The sequence below is a fragment of the Pongo pygmaeus genome, chromosome 8 (assembly GCF_028885625.2).
Source record: "Pongo pygmaeus isolate AG05252 chromosome 8, NHGRI_mPonPyg2-v2.0_pri, whole genome shotgun sequence".
Lineage (NCBI taxonomy): Eukaryota > Metazoa > Chordata > Mammalia > Primates > Hominidae > Pongo > Pongo pygmaeus.
The window spans coordinates 76,502,947-76,527,269 of record NC_072381.2 but is presented as its reverse complement, the minus strand read 5'-3'; the positions used below and the strand labels follow the sequence as shown (position 1 = coordinate 76,527,269).

Genomic DNA, 24,323 nt, shown 5'->3' with positions numbered 1-24,323 from the left:
TATATTTCAAAATAAAGACTAATATCTAACCTGTAGATTCATTTTCTTCTCTTTTCACACAGCCTACCCCGAGAAGCTCTTTGGCTCTCAAAGCTTTAATAATTATGTCTCTGAGAATAATTCCCAAATTTGGATGTATAATTAATATTCTCCTGAACCCTAGCTGCTCTTTCCAACAGGAAGTCAGATATTTTCACATGAGCATTTTTTTCTGAAATCCAAAATATCTGAGTTTGAACTCTCTATTTTCCTCAGAATTATCTTTTTCCTTTAATTTACACTTCAGTAAAAAAAAAAAAAGCACCAATATTTTTCTCGATTATCCATGCATAACACATTAGAGTCATTTTAAAATACTTGACATCCTCAGACCTTTTTTTTTTTTTTTTTTTTTTTTTTTCAATTTAGCAAGAAAGCGAGTCTTGTTCTGCTGCCCAGGCTGGAGTGTAGTGGTAGATCATAGCTTACTTTAGCCTCAAGCTCCTGGGCTTGATCAAGTGATCATCCTGCCTCAGCCTCTTCACTAGCTGGGACGACAGGCTAGGGCCACTATATCCGGCTCCTTAGATTTTTATAATATTAAGTTTTGATTCCAATCCTTTCATGATGTGTTCCCAATTCACACCATGTTTCCTCCTGCTTCTTTTCTTCTAACTGTGCCCTACAGTCCATATTTCTTCTCTGGGGAATGCTGCTTCCACTTTCCCACCTGGGAAGCTACTCATCCTATCAGATCGAGCTCAAACAGTTCTTCCTTTATGAATTCTTCATTAATCCACGAGACATAGCTGCTCACTTCTTTTCTGGATTCCCATTTCTTTCTTTTTTTTTTTTTTTAAGAGATGGGGTCTTGTTCTTTTGCCCAGATGGGAGTACAGTGGTGGAATTAGAGCTCACTGCAGCCTGGAAACTTCTGGGCTCAAGTGATCCTCTCGCCTAAGCCTCCTGAGTAGCTAGGACTACAGGTGTGGGCTACCATGCCCAGCTAATATTTCCTTTTATTTTTGTAGTGGGAGGGAAAAGTGAGAGTGGGGGGTCTCTCTTTGTTGCCCAGACTGGTCTTGAGCCCTTGGCCTCAAGCATCCTCCCATCTTAGCCTCCCAAAGTGCTGAGAATAGAGGCCTGAGCCACTGCACCCAACCTGGATTCTTATTTATTACATTTATTATTCCTCTAATTTCTGTAAGTCCTCAAGGACAGAAATTGAGTCCAAATTCAGATTTTGTTTTTTACATGAAGACCATAATCCTGTGTATAATCCATGATCATGAAATATTTTTAAATGCATGCATGAATGAATGAGCACATGAATGAACAAATAAGTGAATGAATCTTTGACTTCTTTATTCATTTTCCTGGACTTCATTCCACTGCCTTTTGTTTTTCCTTCAACCTATTTACTTGCAAAATAATTCCCCAGGTAATTTTAGTATCTGCTTAAACTGAAAAGCCAAGGCTTTCATGAAATATCTTGTATGAAATAATTCAGCTTATTTTTCTAGTTGACAATATGTTGGCAAACTTCAAAAACATTTAGTGATTTCCAGATCATTACATTAAGCTATCTGAAGATAGTTTTGAATGAATTCCCTACATGTGAGGATAAATTGTAATAAACAAAAATACTTTTAATGTTCAAAGGACAAAATATTATATTTAGTGTTCTCATTCCTACAAATCACTTGTTTCCACTTTTATTCCTATTTTTCTTGCAGACTATCAATTTTGTCAGTTCAGAAACATGCTAGAACCCTTTCCTAACATCTTAGGTCTCCCTTGTGGGATATAAGAAATATTCTCCTGCAGATAATAATTAGATTGATAGGTTTCGGGGTGTTTTCCTAAGGGAAACTCAGAAGTTATCTCTTCTAAAACATTTAACAGCCCAAAATATCTAATTCAAAATTCTTAATGTTTTGGCCCCACAATAATGAAATTGTGAGTCTTTCTTTTTTTGTTATTATAGATAGAAAAAAATTTGAAGCCAGTAAAAATTCCATAAATTGGCACGTGATATGAATGCTATATTGATGGGAAAGTCTAGATAAGTAAATATAATGATTTGAAAGCACAGAGTAAGCTCCCATGGAGAAAGTATACTAAAGGGCCATTTTGCCATTATATGAACAAACAGAAGGCATTCTTACATTTTAAGTGCCATGATAATTACGATGAGAATGATAACTAACATTTGTGTAGTTGCACCCATTTGACCAGTGAAATCATGCAGAAAGGACCTGGCTAATGAGCCTGTAACAGCCAAGTTATGGGCACTGAGATAAATTCTTATCCATAATTAGGAAACGTGGTCACAAAATATAAATATCAAAGATTGCCTTTGAGGTGAGTACTTACTTGAAATGAAGGATGGGGAAGGCAGAGGAAAATATCTGTACTCAAGGTAAAGCATTCAGAGGTCAAAGACTTAGAGAAAGTAAAAGAAAGGTTTACTAGAGAGGGTCAAGCTCTCTCTCAGTGTGGGCATGTGTGTTTGTATGTGTATGTTGTTTAAATTAAAAGTGTCTTAAGCAATTACATTTCAGAGTAGCAAAAATTTACTGTCTCTGTTTCTCTGAGGATCCCTCCCTCTATAACATTTCCTAGTACAAATACCTGAACACTAGGGAAAAATGGGTGAGTTCCACAATCTGAAGACCAAACAAAGGACAAAAAAAGTCAGTGGTAGGATTGAGGCAGGGTTGAGATTTTGTGTCATATGGACATGAGAGACAGAGAGATCAACATTTTCATGACAGAGTAGTTAAAATATGGGCAAAGCATTCTTTCTGAATAAGAAAATAAATAAAGAATTAAGTAGCTAAATAAGTTTGGAGAGAATGACAAAATCTAAAATGAGACATGACGAGGTTGAGGATAAGGTATTAAAATTTTTTTTGGAGAGAGACAGAAGTTGAAATTTAAAATTTCATTTATGAAAAAAATTCTATGCATAGAATATATTCATTAAAGTACTGTAGAAGACCAAATAAATCCAAACTACTCTAACTAAGAGTTCTTGAAACAGACAGCAAGAATAAGGCTGACAAAAATAGTTATATTCACAAAGGTGCATCCACTGAACTATCTTACCGGGATTTTTAAAACCAGATACTTTTAAACTCATTGGACTATTGGTTTAGAATACACATTATCAGAGATGACCTTTTTCTATAAAAATAACTACTTTATTTTTGTTTTTAAATATCAGAATAATTCAATATTGTTTTTATAACTACCTACCAATCACCATCTCAAAGAAATGATAATCAGTTAAATTTCTTTTCTTAGGATGTTTTTCACACATTTTAACATTTTTAATTTTATTTTTTAAACTTTGTATTGTTTATTTTTAAATTTTGTGGGTACATAGTAGATGTGTATATTTATGGCATACATGACATATTTTCATATGAGCCTGCGATGTGAAATAAACACATCATGGAGAATGGGGTATCCATCCTTTGAGTTACAAACAATCCAATTATACTCTTTATTTTAAAATGTACAATTAAGTTATTATTGACTATAGTCACACTATTGTGCTATCAAATAGTAGGTCTTATTCATTCTTTCTATTTTTGTACCCATTAACCATCTCCAACTCCCTTAATTTTTAATTATTATGAATACATAATAGTTGTACACATTATGGGGTACATGTGATATTTTGATACAAGCATATAACATATAATGATTAAATAAGGGTGACTGTGGTATCTAATGTTTATCTTTTTTGTGTTAGGAATATTTTAATTCTACTCCTTTAGTTATTTTGAAATGTACAATAAATTATTAACTATAGTTTCCCTATTGTGCTACCAAACACCAGATCTTATTCGTTTTACCCAACTATATGTTTGTACCCATTAACCACATCTCATTTTTCTCTTAATTTTCATGGTTTATTATTATTATTGATATCGTTGTTGCCACCTATTAGTGAGAACATGTGATATTTGTCTTTCTGCACCTGGCTGATTTCACTTAACATAATGTCTTACATTTCTATCCATATTGTTGCAAATGACAGGATTTCATTCTTTTTATTGTTGAATAATATTCCATTGTGTATATGTACCACAATTTCTTTATCCGTTTATCCTTTGATGGATACATAATTTTATTCCATTTCTTGGCTATTGTGAATAATGCTGTAATAAAAGTGGGAGTGCAAATGTCTCCTTGATATGCTGATTTCCTTCCTTTTGGATGTATATCCAGCAATGGGATTGCTGGATCACATGGAAGTTCTAATTTTAGATTTTGAGTAACCTCTATACTGTTCTCCAAAGTGGCTGCACTAATTTGTATTCACACCAATAGTGTACAAGAGTTTCCCTTTTTCCACATTCTCATCAGCATTTGTTACTGCTTGTCTTTTGGATAAAACCCATTTTAACTGGGGTGAGGTGACCTCAGAGTAGTTTTAATTTGCATTTCTCTGATAATTAGTGATATGGAGCATCTTTTCATATACCAGTTTGCCATTTGTATGTATCCTTTTGAGAAATGTCTATGCAGATCTTTTGTACATTTTTTGATTGGATTGTTCTTTTCCTATTGAGTTGTTCAAGCTGCTTATAAATTCTGGCTATTAATCTCTTGTCAGATGGGTCATTGGCAAATATTTTTTTCCATCCTGTGGGCTGGCTTTTCACTTTGTTGATGATTTCCTTTGCTGTGCAGAAGAAGCTTTTTACTTTGATGTGATCCCATTTGTCCATTTATTTTCTTTGGTTGCCTGTGCTTTTGAGGTCTTACTCAAGAAATCTTTACGCAGACCAATGTCCTGAAGTTTTTCCCCAATGTTTTCTTCTATTAGTTTCACAGTTTGCAGTCTTAGCTTTAAGTCTTTAATTCATTTAGGTTTTTATATATAGTGAGAGATAGAGGTCTAGTTTCATTCTTTTGCAAACGGATATCCAGCTTTTCCAGCAACATTTATTGAAGATACTCTCCTTTTCCCAATGTAATTTCTTGGCACTTTTATCCAAAATGAGTTGACTATAAATGAGTGGGTTTATTTCTGGGTTCTCTATTCTTTTCCATTGGTCTATGTGTCTGTTTTTATGCCAGTATCATGCTGTTTGGGGTACTATAGCTTTGTAGTATAAATTTAAGTCAGGTAATGTGATGTCTCCAGCTTCAGTCTTTTTCTCAGGATTGCTTTGGCTATTATGGGTCTTTTGTGGTTCCATATAAATTTTAGGATTACTTTTTCTGTTTCTGTGAAGAATGTCATTGGTATTTTGACACAGATTGCATGGAATTTGTAGACTGCTTTGGGTAGTACGAACATTTTAACAATATTGATTCTTCTCCTCCATGAACATAAAATATATGGCCATTTTTGTGTCCCTCTTCAATTTCTTTCATCAATATTTTATAGTTTTATTGTACAGATATTTCACTTCTTTGGTGAATTCCTGGGTATTTTATTTTATTTGTGGCTATGGTCATGGGATTACTTTCTTGGTTTCTTTTTTTTCAGACTGCTTGCTGTTGTTATATAGAAATGCTGCTGGTTTTTATACACTAATTTTGTAGCCTGAGACTTTACTGAATTTATCAGATCCAGTAAGTTTTGGGATAGTCTTTAGTTTTTTTAAGATATAAAATTGGCCGGGCGTGATGGCTTACGCCTGTAATCCCAGCACTTTGGGAGGCCAAGGCAGGCAGATCACGAGGTCAGGAGTTTGAGACCAGCCTGACTAACATGGTGAAACCCCATCTCTACTAGAAATACAAAAATTAGCTGGGTGTGGTGGTGTGCACCTGTAATCCCAGCTACTCAGGAAGCTGAAGCAGGAGAATTGCTTGAACCCGGGAGGCAGAGGTTATAGTGAGCCAAGGTCACACCACTGCACTCCAGCCTGGGAAACAGAGCGAGACTCCATCTCAAAAAAAAAAAAAAAAAAAAAAAAAAAGATACAAAATCATATCATCTGCAAGCAAGGATAATTTGACTCATTTCTTTTCAATTTGGATGACTTTTATTTCTTTCTCTTGTCTAATTGCTCTGGCTAGGACTTCTAGTATTATGTTCAATAAAAGTGGTGAAAGTGGGAATCCTTGTCTTATTTCAGCTGTTAAAGGAGAGGCTTTCAGGTTTTCCCCATTCAGTGTGATGCTAGCTATGGGTTTGTTATAGATAGTGTTTATCTTATTGAGGTATTTTTCATTTTGAGGACAAATACATACTTGTTGAGGGTTTTTACCATGAAGGGATGTTGAATGTTATCAGATTTTTTTTTTAGAATCTTTTGAAATAATTGTATGGTTTGTGTCCTTCATTCTGTTGGTATGATGTATCGCACTTATTGATTTACATATGTTGAACCATTGTTGCATTTCTGGAATGAATCCCTCTTAATGATGATGAATGTACTTTTTAATGTGTTGTTGAACTCTATTGGCTAGTATTTTGTTGAGTATTTTTTTATCACGTTCATCAGAGGTATTGGCCTGTCATTTTCCTCTTCTGCTGTCTTTTCATCTGGTTTTGGTATTAGGATAATACTAGCCTCATAGAATGAGTTAGGAAGTATTCCCTTCTCCTCACATTTTTGAAATAATTTCAGTAGGATTGATATTATTTCTTTTTAAATTGTTTGGTAGAACCCAACAGTGAAGCCATTAGCTTTTAGCCATTTCTTTTATGGGAGACTTCTGTTAATATCTCAATACTTGTTATTAGTCTATTCAGGTTTTGGTTTTCTTCAGCATTCAATCTTGGTACTTGTATATGGTTAGGAACTTCTCCATTTCTTCTAGGTTTTCCACTTTGTTGGCAGAGAGATTAAATATATAAATGAACAATGGTCAGAATTTATATGACAATAGAGCTTTGACCATAACCTCTGAAGCAACCAGTTCTGGAAATTAAACCACAGCTTATGTAGCAATTGACCCAGAATGGACATGATTTGGTCAATGACAGCCAACTTACCTATATTTGCCAAAGCTTTCAATTCAGTAAGAATCAGAGACAGCCAAATACACCCCTCAAACCCATCTCATAAAATGTCCTGCTCCTATTTAGTCTACCTGAAACTTCTCTACCTCAACAGTATCCCATCAGAAAATACTGGAAATCTCCTTTTTAAAGCTTTCCTTTTCCCTGCCTGTTTTTGAGACTCTGCTCAAAGCAAGTGATGGTAGCTGACTCCTTTGTAAGGTCTGAATAGTAAAGTCTGGATGAGCAGTCCCTGTATGTTCTCATTCGGTTTATTCCCACATTTTTATATTAATATAATTTAACTATAACACTTAAAATCTCTGAAGATTCACACAATACAGAACCGGTCTGCCACTTAGGAACTAAAATAGCCATTTCACTAAATTCTCTGATAAATTTACTACAGAGTTTAGAAATTGAAATTGAGATTTCAGGTAAAAGCATTTATGCCTTCCCAGTTAATTTTAATAAACAATTACTAAGATGTTATTTAAGCTGAATTTTTGCTCATTACTTATCATGATTAGCAATCATCCTGTGCATTTTTATCATGTAAAAGTAACTGACAGATAAAATCATTCTCCTTTATATTAAAGCATTTCTCATCAGCATTACTAAATAGTTTCTAGTGATTCAAGACTACATAAAGTAAATTAAACGGATTATTTACAGGGAGAATATTTATGGGAAAGGCAATGATTATTGCTTATAATTACTCTAACACACTATCCAATAGGAAAAAAAGTAAGCCATCATTCTGGAGCACAGCAAAAAATAATTCTTCCTTCCAGATAGAATTATTTCAAACATATAATGAATGTTTTCTCAAAAGTATAAGTTGAAAAGCCAGGCATGTTTTTCAAAGTTGTAAATAATCCTCTTATCCCATATTTTATATTTCAATTATTTGCTAGATTTTTGTGTATATTTACCATACATATGAGAAAGAGAATTCAGCAGTCTTATCAAGTAATGTAAAAAATGGACTTCTCTGCCTTTACAGTTTAAATCATAGGACATAGACTGTTTCTAAATGGGGAAAACATAAAACTTACCATTTTTCTAATTCCCTTTGCTGTGTGTGCTACAACATTTAAATTGCTATTGTCATTAACACATTATATTAGAATATAAATGTTTCACCTCAGAAAGCAAAACGAGTCATGTGCAAAGAGATTTCTTATTTAATGAACAAAATACATGAGGCATAGAACATATAGATTTTACATACTCCAACTATTCTTTCAGAAAGATTTAATTCTGAAGCCCTAGCAGAAGTGAGGCCAGGTGAGTTTCCCTCCCTCCCTCGCTTCATTTTCTATTCCATCTCTCAGGGTCGTATCTTAGAAAAGACAATGGGGGCAGAAATGCTTTGTAAATGCAAGCTTGTTTCCAGTGGGAAGTATGCACAGGGTACAAAATAAGTTCAATCCCACCTCCCAACCTAGTTCTTCATCCACCATCCCTCTGCAGCTGTGCATCCCAAGGATTCTTTTTGATGATGAACGCAACATTACTTCTACATGGCTATTTATGAGTGTTGTTTTGGTTTCCCTTCTGTTTGACAGATTTTAAAACATCTCCTCCATTGTCCAGTCATATCTTAGGCTATCCTGGACATGAGGAAAGCTGAGAGCTCAGTGCTTCCAAACAAACCCTATTTGATCCACATATTCCTCTATGTTTTTGGTTAATTCTTGAGTGCAACAGGCCATGCTTAAAATGGACAGAGTAACAAAACACCTGGCTCACTTGCAGACAAGTTGGCTTAGTTAGCTGGCTCATCAAAATTCTGAGACCATGTTTAGGGATATTATAGAAACATAACACCAGAAGGATTACTGGCTGTGATATTAAGTAACAGGATGAGGTCAGGCCAGCCTTTTTAGAAAATGCAGCATACATGCTTTCTCTTGGGTAACCAATCAAAACTTTTTAGAAAGTTGTCTTCTTCCCATGTTTATTATACATATGGTTAGACTTGCATTATAATTGACCTTTTTCAAGTTGTGATATTTCAGAGGCACTTGAATAACCTTGTGATTGACCACATTTGTCCCAAGAAGGTTGGCCCATTAACAGACAAATGATATCTATTAACAAAGAGGTTTTTCAGCTGTATAAATTATCATAACATAATTTATTTTTTCTTACTGGTAAATATTGATCTTCAAATTTTCAGAGGGGGAGTATCAGGAAGGAATTAGCCCCATTTTGGTGAGGAAAATTGGCATCTCATCTGGCAGACAAATCAACCCGTTTTCTGCAGCCATTTCTGTTCAAAGTTCTCTTCAGAACATCATGCTCATAAATACAGAATTGTGTCATTGAATAAAATTAAAATGAAGACAGCTGGATAATGAAGGTCCTATCCATTCTTTTATTATCTGTTCAACAAACTAATAGACTTCATTCAACACCTGCCAGAGTCTCAGGTGCCTGAGTATAAGTAGACTCAGGTATAAAAACCTTGAAAATCTTTACTTTCCCTATTTATATCTCAGCTCCTAGCAACATTCTGCACTCCTTTCAGAGATGAATTTCTGCACCAGCTCGTCTGCTCCTACCTGTTATCTTTCCTTTAGATCTTTTTCTTTCCCTGTCTGCTTTGCTGCCCACCTCCTTGTTCTCCTCAATTCTTCTTCCATGCTATCTTATGTTGCTCTGGCTCTAATTTCTCCACTGTGTTCATTGTATGTCCTTAATACCAAGGACAAGGACAGTGCCTAATACTCAGCAGATTCTCAGTAAATGAGCCAATGGAAATTCTAGAAAAATCTGTATAAATTTAGTACAATTAGTACATATTTTTCAAGTAAAAACATATCACATTGTATCTTGAAATATATAATTTCATGAGGATAGGGATGTCACCTTGGCATATCTTTGAATAAATAGTTTTAAGCATGTTGGTGCTTAGAGCAACTTTACTTTCTTTTAGGCATTTTCAACTTTATAACTTTAATAATATTCACACTAAGGGTGGTACACTCTTTACGGTCATTATTTTTGCAAAGATAATATACTGGTTTGTATTATTTATTCAAGGAAGAGTTATGTTTTGCCTTTTACCCCATAATTTTTGTGCAACTTTTAAGAAAATGCATCCCAGGTGATCATAAAAGATATAATTAAATATCTGGAAGTTATACCTAGAGCCTGTCTTCTGCTCACATCAGGGAAGGAATGAAATGGTCTCAAGTGTTATGAAAGTCACAAAATGTGGGAACTGTTTAAGTTCACAGTCAAGATACCGCTTGGACAGAATTTACCTAAGAGGAAGAGCAAAAAAGGGGGCCATAATTTATGAAAAAAAAATATCTAATCTAATATCTAACTATCATAAAGAGAAAACTTTCACAACCTTGATATAAACTAATGGGCTTCCAGGTTAAGATGGCAAATTGACACATATATCTAATTTTGCTCCTTTTCAAGTCTCACTAAAACTATATATGAGTTATTTTTGTTTATTTCTGAAGACTTAAACACACTAGCATGGAGAGAATGGAATGGAAGATAAAATAACAGCAAGAAATATTAACAAACTCTAAAGCAGATGGCAAGTACTAAATGACATAGCTAATCGGAGAAAGTCAGAGTTCAAACCAGCAATAGGGAAAATTAAGAATCAAGTGATTTTATGCAGAAAGACAGGTATGATTAAACTTGGGGATGAAGGGAGGGACTGAAAAAGGCAGTTTGATCCCATCTCCTATTTCACACCACTGAATATCTACCCCCACCTCAGCCCACCATAATTCCAGAGATTATTCTCTGAAGAGGATAAAATAGTCTTTGCATTGTGGGTCTTTAGACTTATTTTAGGGGTGGGGTACATTTTAGGAACAACAGGGTGATTAAACGAATGTGTGAATACTCAATCCTAAGTGTCAAGAGTCCCAGTCACCCCATCCTCTACCACTCTGCTCCTAGATCCTTACCTTCTAGGAAGAAATTTGAAAGATGTTTTTCCGGGAAAGTGATTAGTACAAGAAGAAATACTTGCTTTCCTCTAGAAAGTTTTAAGTCCTTTTCTCTGATTCTAGAAAATACCAGAAGATGTATAAAAGGAAGGCTGGGTTGTTAGAAGACGCCACCGTCTCAATGTTAACAATGTAACACAGTTTATGTGACTATAGGAATGGCCCTTCACCAAGGAGAAATCATGTTTTCAAATCATAAAGCCTGATTTCTCTGCCCTTGAATAAGGCTATCACAAGGGGTACAGAGACGCCTTGCTGTATTTGTAACTGTGCACAAATGACTAGGGAAGAACTTGCTCCATGTCTTCAGTTTAGGCTGGAAGAAGTGCCAAGTGGTCCACATGTCAAGGTGCATGTGCCAATGCTCAGAAACGGCTACATCAAGTTTTATGTAAGTAATTCTTTCACACTGCTGATACAGTACTTTCTATGAGTTTATTATGTTTGAATTAGTCTATACCAGACTTTCTCCAAAGCCCATCTGATTACGAGTCTCCAACTGTGGCCGGATCCACATGGGTGGTCTCTGCTACAGTGCCACCCATAAATGCCTGTCCCTCTTCTCACTTATTTCCATTATGCCCCGACCACGATCATAATCCTTCAGTTGTTACATATCTCCTACGTCATAAAAAGAAAAACTGTCAATTTTCTAAGGCCTTTTATAACCTATCACTTTCTTCATGCCCACCTTAATTTCTTCCTTTTTCATATTTTTTTCTTAGAGTCCCTAAATGGATGTGACTCATTCCTACCTGCTGGCCTCCATTCTCATGAACTTTCTCGCATACATCATCACCTCCCATGACTCTACCCCACACTTCATTCAAAATCGAATACAAATTTCACTTGTTCATACTTTTTCTTCTGTGCTTATTCTCCACAAAATCTCTCTCTTCCAAAATCCTAACAGTTTGAACATTTAACAGTTTAACAACACATAACACAGTTATTGTTATCTCTGATGTGTCAATTTGTTTCTTCCTTGAGGAAAGAACTGACTGGGTGTTATCTTGTGTTTAGCACAGGGTAAAGACTTGTTGTACAATGGGTAGGTGCCCAAATTCTGAAGTTGGACCGACTTCCATTCAAAATCAACTTCACTTGTGTGTCCTTGAGCAATTTATCTGACCTCTATTTCTTTATTAGTAAAATGGAGGGTATAATAATCAATCAAACTGTCTAGAGGATAAACAAGAAAACATGTTTTTCTCAAGATATAGTACACAGTAAGCACTCATCAAAGTTTAGCTATCATTATGTCTTTTATTAATAAAATAATATTTGAATAAAATGAGAAAACAGAATTTTGTGGCACTTCAGAAGATATAAAGAATGAGCTATTTTTTCTTTTATTATTTTTAAACTGTAGAGCTATTTAAAATCTATATGGAGGACTTCAAGTGTACTATGACTGCTACTACCAAATGGGGGACTACTAGCTGATAAACTGCACTGCCAGCTGTGACCCTCATTCTCACAGGTCCCACTACAAACAAGCGAAAAAACCTGCAATGAAAGAAATGTGACAAAGGTGGAAACAAGGAATAGCCTATATATAAAACTGCTAAGTTTAACCCTCAGAAAGACATTACAGTGTCTGAGAAGAAACTCTTGAAACAGAATTGGGAATAAAAAAGAAGTAAATAACAAATTTCATTCATTTTAAAACAATTGGAGATTTATCACAGTTTATATGAACTGAAATTTAGCTGACTCTGGATTCAGTTCAAGCATAAGAGATTATCAGAGTCTAAAATTCAATTTTACTACCCTTCCTTTATTGCAGTTCGAACACACAATATTTCTGTTCTGCGGATGCCTTTGCTAGTCATGCCTATAGACTGAGAGAATGTTGGGCTGTTTAGCTTTTGTAAAACTTGAAATGTGTCTATTTTCAAATGATTTGTCACTCTATGGAGTTATGAATCCCCTTCTAACACCCCAGCTGCAGATTAGGATACCCTCAAAGCCACTGATTTGTCAGAATCCTTTTACAACTTGATTCAGAGTATGCCAACAGTAAGATATTAATTCCTTTAGGAGGGAGACATGTATAGAGCAGGAAAAAATACTACAAGGAGGTCTGTAACCTCACCATCTGTCAAGTGACATGCTGTTATTTTTTCACTTTGGCTCTACTCCCCAATATCAGTTCCTTTCTTTCCCAGTGTGGACCCAGTCATTTCAATATATCCTTCCTAGTAGTTTCAGTTCTGCTCCTTTCCAGCCAATGACTGGATACATGTATATATATATAGATAGATAGGTAGATCTATATAAAGATTTATATATCCAGTTGGATATATATGTATAAATCTCTCTGTCTCTCTCTCTCTCTATATATATATATAATATATATATATATATTCCTAGTCGATTACCTTTTATATATCAAGATCTGCTTCTCTATCAAAGCTGTCACTCCGTGTTTGTCTTCTGAAGGCTTCTCATATTCCACAGATGACATCACCCCACAAATAGAAGCTGTTAGGTATTTACTTCTGAAATGTCTTTCATTTTTTTTACACATTCCTTTACTCTTTTAGAGAGAGATTTCTTCCTCTTTCCCATGGTTCCCAGATCAAAAGATTCCTATATGCCACTATGTTAAATGACAGATTTTTAAATAATTTTATTTTTAAAAAACTAGTAAGCTTACTAAATCTAAATATTAGAAATACTGATATTATTGGTATGATTTATAATGTTATTGTTTTTTTATATTTACCCTAAATTTTCATTTTATTCTCATTTTCTAACTTAATTTCTCTTCTCTACATTAATTTTGTCTACTGTTATGGAACATTTATTCTACTTAATTCTATTTTCATTATTGTAAAGATCTCTTGGAAATTTAACATGCATATAATGCATATAATCTTCTATGTAGCAAAGTATGTTAATACTTTAAACTTCTTCCTGAGTATAAGAATAGTAGGCCATTTAACTCTGATCTTCAACCCTTACACTTCTCCTATGTAGTGTGGTGACTTCAAATAGTCTTTCTTTGTTGTCATTGATTGTGTTAGTCTATTTTCACACTACTATAAAGAATTGCCCGAGACTGGGTAATTTATAAGGGGAAGCGGTTTAATTGACTCACAGTTCCGCACGGCTGGGGAGGCCTCAGGAAACTTACAATCATGTCAGTAGGCAAAGGAGAAGCAAGGCACCTTCCTCACAAGGTGCAGGAAAGAAAAGTGCCAAGTGAAGGGGGAAGAGCCCCTTATGAAACCATCAGATCTCCTGCTAACTCATTCACTAGCACGTGAACAGCATGGGGGAAACTGACCCCATGATTCAATTGCCTTCACCTGGTTTCTCCCTTGACATGTGGGAATTACGAGGATGATAATTCAAGATAAGATCTGGGTGGGAACACAAAGCCTAACCATATTATTGATGTTGTTTTACCAAGGCTTCTTTGAATGTATCAACACCTTTTCTAATTTCCTTGGTGATCATTCTTTTTTGCATCTTAATTTCTCTTTCATGGTGGCATTTCTGATTATGCAATTTGAAATTCATCAGTTTAATAGGTCACACACTTGGGATCTCTATTTCTTAAAGATGGCCTTTATTTAAATAAGACCCCCCCCCCCAGGGAAAAGCATTCACCGTTGATGCTCCATCAAGCTGGTCCATGAAAATATCTCTGGTTCCCCTTTTAAAGGCAGGGCTATAAGCTTTTCCAAGAGTCTTAGTCCCAACTCTCTGGACTATGTGTCTCTTCTAAATGCTATAAGGGCATTAAAATTAAAATCTTAGTCTCAACATTTAGGATCTATATATGGGCTAACAAATAAGCAAGCAAAGAGAGTGACTTTCAAGACTTTCACGAAGTAAGCTTATGCTTACTTCCTTGTTTTTTGTCCAAATTTTTTGTTTGTTTGTTTATTCCTGGTTCCTTCTGAATTAAAGTAGTATTTTAAAAATCTAATTAATTCAGCTACTACATATTAAATATATACTAAGCATATATACACATGCTGTTATAACTTCTGGGTATAAAAAAAGACAAATTTCATACTTTCATACAACTTATACTCTGTTATGGAAATAGAGGCAGGAAATATGTGAACAAATGAATTCTTTAAACCAAAAAGTGATAACTGCTAAAACGAAAGTAATATAGAGTGATAATGAAACTGATATACAGACTAGTTGGGGGAAGTCTTTACCCTGGGTGGCCAAAGAAGGCTAATCTGATTCTCAGCTCATTCATTCAAGCTGTGACCAGAAGGAACAGCCATGTAAACTTACGTTGGTTTAAATGGTTTTTTTTTTTTGGTTGTTTATTTTCCCTTCTCACTAACCATTTATCTCATTTTTGGCTACAGCTTTTTATTGCCCTTTTACAATTTCATTCTGTCCCTCCCCATTTCCTCTTTCCCTTCAGCCTAAAATATATTCAAACATCCAGAAGTCTCAAAAATCTTGTGATGATCATTGGTCTCTTTTAAGTTACTACCTTGAGTCTCATTGTTTTTTGATCTGCTATTCTCTTGCCTATCTTTTTAAATAGGGTTTTTTTTCATTCACCATTTCGTAAAGCAAAAGTCAACAACAAATTGATTAAATCTACTAATTGCCAAACTAGTATCTTTTTAATCATTATCTTCAAGTAAGACCATTGATTACTCACTGAAATTCTCTGCCCAGCATCCTCCTCTGTATGTTACTTTTCTTATTAACACTTGAATGCTCTTTCTTTATCAGATTCTATTTTCTCTGCCCACTTCTTCAAAGCTTCTGTTCCTCATGGCTTTACCCTTCATTGTTTTCCCTTCTAGCTCTAAATCCTGTCTATAAATACACCCACTTGAATTATTTATACTATTTTATGGTGAGAAAGCTTAAGAGTCTTCTCAGTGCCACTTACCAAGTTATTATTATTATTATTTTATTTATTTTTATTTTTTTGAGACAGAGTTTCGCTCTTGTTGCCCAGGCTGGTATGCAATGGCACAATCTCAGCTCACCCCAATCTCCGCCTCCTGGGTTCAAGTGATTCTTCTGCCTCAGCTTCCTGAGTAGTTGGGCTTACAGGCGCATGCCACCACACACAGCCAATTTTGTAGTCTTAATAGAGACAGGGTTTCTCTATGTTGGTCAGGCTGGTCTCGAACTCCTGACCTCAGGTGACCTGCCCACCTCGGCCTCTCAAAGTGCTGGGATTACAGGCGTGAGCCACCACACCTGGACACCAAGTTGATATTATAATATAGCTATTATAGTTCAGGTTTCTTTCCATATGTTGTTTTTCATATAAATGTACTGATACTTTAAATCAGCAACAAATTATAGAAGGTTAAAAGTTGTAATTAAATTATCCGAAATCCAACTACTAAAACATAATCATTATTTAAACACATGAAAGTTTAGACTTGTTTCCTATACAGGCATATACATGTCTATGTTATATATGTTTGTATTATATAATGCTTGTGATTATATGTGTGGAGAAAGAGAGAGAAACAGAGACAGAGAGAAAGAGAGGCAGAGACATATACAAACAGATTTCTCAGAATCTTTGCCTGCAGCCATGGGCCAAAACTGAATTACTTTCTATATGAAGAAGAATAAGAAGACATTTAGAAGCTATGGACTAGAGTTGGAAAAGTGGCAAGAGTTAAGTGGGAAAAATAGAAATAGACATTTAAAGAGGTATTTTTATGAAATTCCATGTATAATACACAATAAATTTAATTTTCTCACTTTCCAATGAAATCTTCACTGCACATAATCTTTGGAAAGTGGATTTCTTTCAAAAGAATACAAAGTAGATCTGAATTCTATTGTAAAGAGTAAGTTTGGTATAAAACAAAACAAAGACAAAAATATGCATGGGAGAATATCTATACATCCATATATATAATAGATTATAAAATTTAGACTACTTTCATACTCTTTAAAAAATTTGACTTTATTTTCTATAGACTCTTTTCATGTGGCAGGCAACCGTTTGTTTAATCATCCCAATTTTTCTATTATTTTAAATAATTCTATAGTTATCCTGTTGGGGCTCAGAAAAACAAAATACACCAAAATGAAGGACTTAGAAGCAGTTTCAGAAGCAAAAGTTTTTCTCTGATTTTTTTCTGTTCTCCTGTTGCTCAGTTCCGTTTTCCCCTGAGGCTAGTCATAAATACTAGCATCCTTCTTCTCCAAGGCGGGTCACAGAAGCCAGAACCCCTTTTCCCCAGAGCTAGTGATAAAATATAAAAATATTATTCTAAAACGATCTCCATCTCTCTGTATAACACTAGTCATACAATAATTCTCCTACCTACCTTGTTTGACTGTAGGTCATAAGACTCCTATTCCAGCAAGGGTCTTGCCCCATATCCAGAAGGCAGAAATACGTGTTGAGAGAAGCCAAGAAAAATCTAGACAGACAGGCCTTGCTGGGTACCCCACTCAGTCTATTAACATAAGATCATACCTTATTTGTCCCACCATATTTCTACATGATTGTCCATACTTTGTTGAACTTAGGCATAAAAATAAACAATGTATCCTGTGTCTTTGGGTCTTCATTCTGAAGGCTACCATATACACATGATAAATAAATTTCTATGTTTTTTCACCTATTAATCTGCCTTTTGTGAGTTGATTTTTCAGTAAACTTTCAGAGGCCAAGGGTTTCCTTTATTCAAAAAAGTTTGGCCAGGCGCAGTGGCTCACGCCTGTAATCCCAGCACTTTGGGAGGCCAAGGTGGGTGGATCACGAGGTCAGGAGTTTGAGACCAGCCACGCCAATAGGGTGAAACTCCGTCTCTACTAAAAATACAAAAATTAGCTGGGTGTGGTGGTGTGTGCCCGTAGTTCCAGCTACTTGGCAGGCTGAGGCAGAAGAATAGTTTGAACCCCAAAGGCAGAGGTTGCAGTGAGCCGAGATCGTGCCACTGCACTCCATCCTGGATGACAGAGCGAGACTCCATCTCAAAAAAAAAAAAAAAAGTTTATCACTTCATATTATTTCCTTTGGATAGGTTCCCTGAAGTACAGTACAGATATGGATACAGATGATGCACGTATGAAAAGTTTATAAAGATTTTTAGTTTATGCATATTCCCAAATTACTATAAGGCTTATGCCATTTAGATTTTCAACACCATACTCTGTACCAAGCCTATTTTAAAAGTTTTGGCAAATTTGATAGATTTAAAATATATCTTATTCTAACTATTTTATTTTTAATATTTTTCAAATACTTGTCTGCCATAACTTTTATAAGGAGAAAGTGGTTAATAATATAACGATATTCTTTGTCCATTCTTCCACTACAATATTTTTTATGTCTGCAAGTATTCTTTGTATATAAATGGGATCACAGTTTTGTTTATCCAGTTATCCATTTACATTTCAATATTGCTTAGGACATTCTATTGACGTACATTTTTTGAAGTTCAATTTAACAATCCTTTCTTTGTAAATTATTTTGTATGTAATTTTCATAAACTCTCAATTTTAATATCACTGAAAGATTTATGTACATTTTCTCCATTAATTATGATTTTAAAATTAACAGTTATTTCATTACTTCACCTGAAAGTTATTTTGGGGTATAAATGAATGTACCAATGCTACACGGTAGCATATAAATGAATACTACATGGTAATACAAATGAAAGATTTTCTAAGTGTACTAGGTCGGCTTCAGTGTATCCTTCTGTATTGTGGCTTTTATAACTACACCACGACTGAATTACTTTAGTTGTTATAGTTTGTGTACATTAGTTACTAGTAGGGCAGCCAGTATATATTTTATTGCTTTTTGACTAACTCTATAAAATGACATTTTAAGACAATAACAAACATTTTTATTACTTCTGGAATACGCCCACAGTGTACATTTTTTTCATGGCTATCATTAAGTGATTGTAATTTCAAATATATCTAGTTCTCATCTCAGAAGCAAAAGATACCACTATCCTGATTATGCTATAAATCACTATAACTAAAATTACACAGCTATGAAACTCAACCATTCAGATAGCTCCAATACCAGCGAATCACTTGGTTTACCAAATTCTTTGTAGAAGTCACATGCTAGTGTGATACACACAGCAGATGCCTGGGGAAGGGGAAGGTGAGAGAGTATAAGTGGTGTCCAAACCAATTCCACAGAAGTTTCTGAGAAACTTGCCATATTTATTTATTGATCGAAACCTCTAGAATTGTACACCTACAACTTTCTAATACTATATTTGCTTTTCCTTTACCACCTGATTTTTGGCATTTGACACTTAGAGAATCTTGAGGTTTCACTAATATGACTAATATTTTCAGCCATTATGAATATTACACATCGTTTTCCACATAATTACCTAGTGAAGTCTGTCATCTCCATCATGATCATACACATGTTCTTGGCCAGAACAATGATGTCGTTGCTTGTATCATCCCATATCTCAATCTCAGCATCCAGCTTACTCTTTACTTTCTTGAAATCAGCAACTTGCTCAGCAATCTTTTCTTTTTCTGCCTCTGGCAGTTGAGTCATCTTAGCCTAAAACATGTGATAATTAGAATTAAAATCATTCCACTATGTCAAAAGCATTTTAGGAATAAGTAGATATTATAGGATATTCATAAAACTTGTTCATTTAAAATCAGGGGCACAATATAGTTAAATTCATTCAATTAAAACTTTACAGGCTTAATATTTCATATAAAAATCTATTAAATTATAATAATTTGCTCTAGAACTATAACGTTACATTTAGAATAACACTGTAGAACTTGGTGTCCAACATACTTAAATCCATTTTATAAAATAAATGTGGGACTTTGAAAATTTCTAATACACTTCAAATTTTAAATTAACATCAATTTAGTGTAATGCATCACCTTTGTTAGAAAAGTGCATATAAAAAGGTGGATGTATAATGTAATTTAACTTGAAATGAGACTACGTCTACCTATGTGTATATGTACAATTACAGGATGAATTAGTCATGCCTCAACTTTAACATAATAAAGAAAAAAATGATGATGCTTTTAGTTTGAATTTTCTGTAAATATCTCAGCATAATGCTTGACACATATTGAATGTTCCATAAATGGTAGCTATTTCTTATTCAATAAAATTATCAAAATATTTTCATATGTCTAATACATTTTTTCATCTTGTTTGTTTTTTTTAATGAAGAATCAAATTAAGCTACACAAGACTAACTTTTTAACTGACACAAGTGCTATTTCTTAGCCTCTGAAAGTAGTTTGTAGTTTCTTTTCTGAGGATATGTGTCCTATGTGAGGTTGTAAGAGAGGAGCAACTTTTACTACTGCTGGCATATGGCAAAGCACGTAAATGAAGACACAGCTCACTACTTCTGAAATGAAAAGTAATATGCAAGCACGTTAAGTAAATTATAAGCCACCAACCCATTAAACTAGCTCACAAATAGAAATGGGTTTTCTCCATCTTGACTACCGGTCATTATCATTCTCTCCATTCTCATAAAAAGTGTTTAAATGTTCAAATTACAATAGCTCCAGATAGGTTCAACTGGGGCTTCTCTTTACATTCTGTATCTCAGAGGTCATAAATCTGTGATGCTAGATCTAATAAATAGTGCTGAATATACACCGGTATATTATGGAAAATTATTTACTGTTCTCATAATAAAGCTATTCAAGAGCTGAACTGGTTAAGTGTACTCCAAGTTCTGTTACTTGGAATGCCACTGATTTCCAATATGACCTTGAGGAAGTTACTTAACCCTCCTGTCTAAGTTTCCCTAGACACAAAATGACAGTAATTGCAACTGCTATCCACCTGCCATGCAGGGAACAGAGTCAGTTATTGGGTAAGATTGAGACTGACCCTGTTGTGGACAGGGAGCTCATTGGTTGCACTTCATCTCCTTAATAACATCTCAACTCAGATGGTGAATTACAACAACAGACATTTACCTCTGACAAGATAAGGGCCAAAAGTTGGGCAATAGTTTTCAAAATTAAAAGTTCTGGAGAATTCTGGTCCTTTTTCTCAGGGGGAACAATAGCAGCAACAAAACATTAAGTTACTGACACCTTTGCAGAAGGTTTTAAGTGCTTCTATGATTTATTATATGTCATCGATCAATTTCAACCACCTGAAAATTCCAAAAAAAGACTTAAGAGAATACTTGATGTTTAGAAAGTCTAGGTGAAAAATTCTTTACTGAATTATTTTGTTCAGGTTAAACAAAGAAACTGAGGTACAAAGCTTAAGAAAAATTAAGTAAATAGAATATCTCTGATATATATCGCCAGGTAGCTATGTGTTTAGGCTTCTGCTTACATCTATAGAGCAGAACTCTGATAGAAATAACTGTCAAAGCCTTTTTGAATCACTGCCATCTGAATAAGATTATATTGTGTAACGATTGATCTTGGAATGTGTTACCAAACACAAGAAAAACAGCTAACACATATATGACAGACACTCTTCTTGAAACCATGAACACATTTAAACTTCAATCTTCATAGCAGCCCTATGAGAAATTATTATTATCCCAATTTTGTAAGTGAGGAAATTGAGTCTCTCTGAAACATTAAGTGATTGATCAAGATTATAGTGTCAGTCAATGGTAGAATCAGGATGTAAATCAGAAAATATAGCTCTAGAGTTTTTGTTCTATCACTAAGCCAACAAACATGAATAATATTGCCCACAATATACCAATATATATACATTCTCCATGATGGTATTTCTCTATCGCTTTCTACCTTTGAAAGCAATTGTTCTCCAAAGAATAGTCACATTGTTTAGAACCTAAGTTTCCAAATCTTTAAACTACATACCACGATCTTTACCTGACAGGCTGTTTTGGACATCAAATTATGTAAGAACACACTTTTTAAGTAAAGTGATGTTAACTGTCAACCATTACTTACACAGATAGATTCAGTTCTTTACTCTCTGCGTGAATCTCAGAACTCTATTTATGATATTATCCATTATTTTTCAAGGAAAAGCTGTGTTATCCCAATAGCCTATTAGGCATTTTTAAGCACAGATTTCATTTATTATTTTAACTCTAAAAGAGAGGTCAGCAGAATTTTTCTGTAAAGGACAAGATAGTGGTATATGCTTTGCAGCTCACACCATTTCACTCTGTTACTCAACTGGCAGAGTTGTTACTCTGTTATATTGCAAGAGCAGTCACGAATACTACATAAACAAATCAGTGTGGCTCTGTTCCAATAACACCTTATTATAGACATTGAAATTTGAATTTTACATAATTTTCACATGCCACAAATATTATTCTGATCACATCTGATTACATCTATTCTAAATTTTTTCAACCACTTAAAAATGTAAAGGCCATTCTTAGCTCATGTACAAAAGCAGGCAGCAGGCCAGATTTGACTTGTTGACTACAATTTGCCAACACCTGCTATAAAACTTTCCTATGACCAGGGAACACAGATTTTTATTGTTTTTCTCTGTCTTCATTATCCTTACTTTGTTTATAACTCCTGAAAGTACTGACCAAGTGATCCCTGAAACATTTTCTTGTTTTTGTTTTGTTTTGTTTTGTTTTGAGGCAGAGTCTTGCTCTGTCACCCAGGCTGGAGTGCAGTGGCACGATCTCAGCTAACTGCCACCTCCACCTCCTAGGTTGAAGCAATTCTCCCACCTCAGCCTCCCGAGTAGCTGGGACTATAGGTGCCCACTGCTGTGCCCAGCCAATTTTTGTATTTTTAGTAGAGACGGGGTTTCACTATGTTGGACAGGCTGGTCTTGAACTCCTGACCTCGTGATCCGCTCTCTTGGTTTTGCCTTCCCCTTACATCCAACTGCCCCTTCTCAGAGTCCTCCATCTCCCCTTATCTGCCAAACGTGCATCTCCCAAAGAATCTGTGCTGACCCTTTTAACTCATTATCTTATCCCTTAGCACACTCATCTACTTTCTTTCTTTTCTTTTTTACATTGGGAAATAAAATTGTAAGTACTTACTATGCACCACATTATGTTCTGAAGTGTATATACATTGTGGAATACACAATGGAATACTATTCAGCCATAAAAAAGAATGAAATCCTGTCATTTGTGACAACAGGGAATCTGGAGGAAATTACGTTCAGTGAAATAACCAGACACTGAATGATGAATACCACATGACCTCACTCATATGCAGAATCTAAAACGGTATCACAAAAGGAGAGAATAGAGTAGGGGTTACCAGGGGCTGGGGTAGTAGGGGAGGGGGTTTGAGAAGATGTTGGTCAGAGGATAAAAAATTTCATTTAGACAGGAGGAATAAGTTCAAGAGATCTATTATACAACATGGTGACTACAGTGAATAGTAAATTGTATTCTTGAAAAATGCTGAGTGAACGTAAAGTGTTCTCACCACAAAGATGATAACTGTGTGAGGTAAAGCATGTGTTAATTAGCCAGATATAGTCCTTCTACAGTGTACATATACGTCAGCTACTTTCATGACTTCAGCCATCGCTGCTATGAAGATTACTTCCGAACAACCTCTTCAGTCCTGTTCTCCTTTCCAATACTGTGATCAGTACATTCACTGCTGTTAGGAATACCTGATCATAGAAGGATGAAAAACACACCCAGCCAAACCATTTATCCTCTTGATTTTCATGTTTCTCAGTGATACTGCCTGCCTTCCAGTCTTGAAGTTTTATATTTTAGAAAATTATTCTCTTTTCTTTAGCCTATTCTGTCAGTTGTCCATTTTATCCTCTATCACATCCATTTCCCTCTATGTATTAATATTACCATTCCTGCTGTCTTCTGGTCTTAATATTTTCCTTTGTTTTAAATCTTCTTGCTTTGCTACCGCTTGATTCAATCTTTTTGAATATGATGGAATTGTGCAATCCTTCATCTAATCTCCTTATCTTTACATCACCTTATCAAATAAAAGGTATCAATTCCTCAAATACCACCATTATATTTGTTTGATTAAAATAGAAAAGTCATATAAAATGCCTAAATCATAAATGTACAGTTGGAACAATTTTCACAAACAGAGCAAATCCATGCACCTACACTCAAATCAAGAAACCCTAAAAAGATTACAGGCACCCGGAAGCCTCCTTCTATCTTCTGCTAGTCACTATCTCCTAAGGGTAATTACTAACTTGATTTCTAAAACTGTAGATATGCCCATGTTTTAATCTTATAAAGTGTGGAATCATAGCACATGAATTCTTGTGTCTGGCTTTTTGTATTTAGCACTTAAATGCTTGAAATGCATCTATTCTGTTGCATGCAGTTATATTTTGTTTATTCTCATTGTTCTATACAGATATTATTCCACTCTACAAATATATATATATATCTATAAATTTATTCATGTTTTTCTATAAACAGTATTTTGAAAACTATTCCATTTTTGGCTGTGAT

General features: G+C 34.7%; 1 protein-coding gene across 2 annotated transcripts in view; it reads right to left on the bottom strand.

Moving 5' to 3' along the window:
• The window catches only part of CTNNA3 (catenin alpha 3), a 1,765,907-nt gene that overhangs the window by 145,646 nt on the left and 1,595,938 nt on the right, over nt 1-24,323 (bottom strand). For both annotated transcript variants that reach the window (XM_054435153.1, XM_054435155.1), the window contains exon 15: nt 19,281-19,462. In XM_054435153.1, coding sequence (XP_054291128.1) covers nt 19,281-19,462 — 182 coding nt within the window. The remainder of the gene's footprint in view (nt 1-19,280; nt 19,463-24,323) is intronic.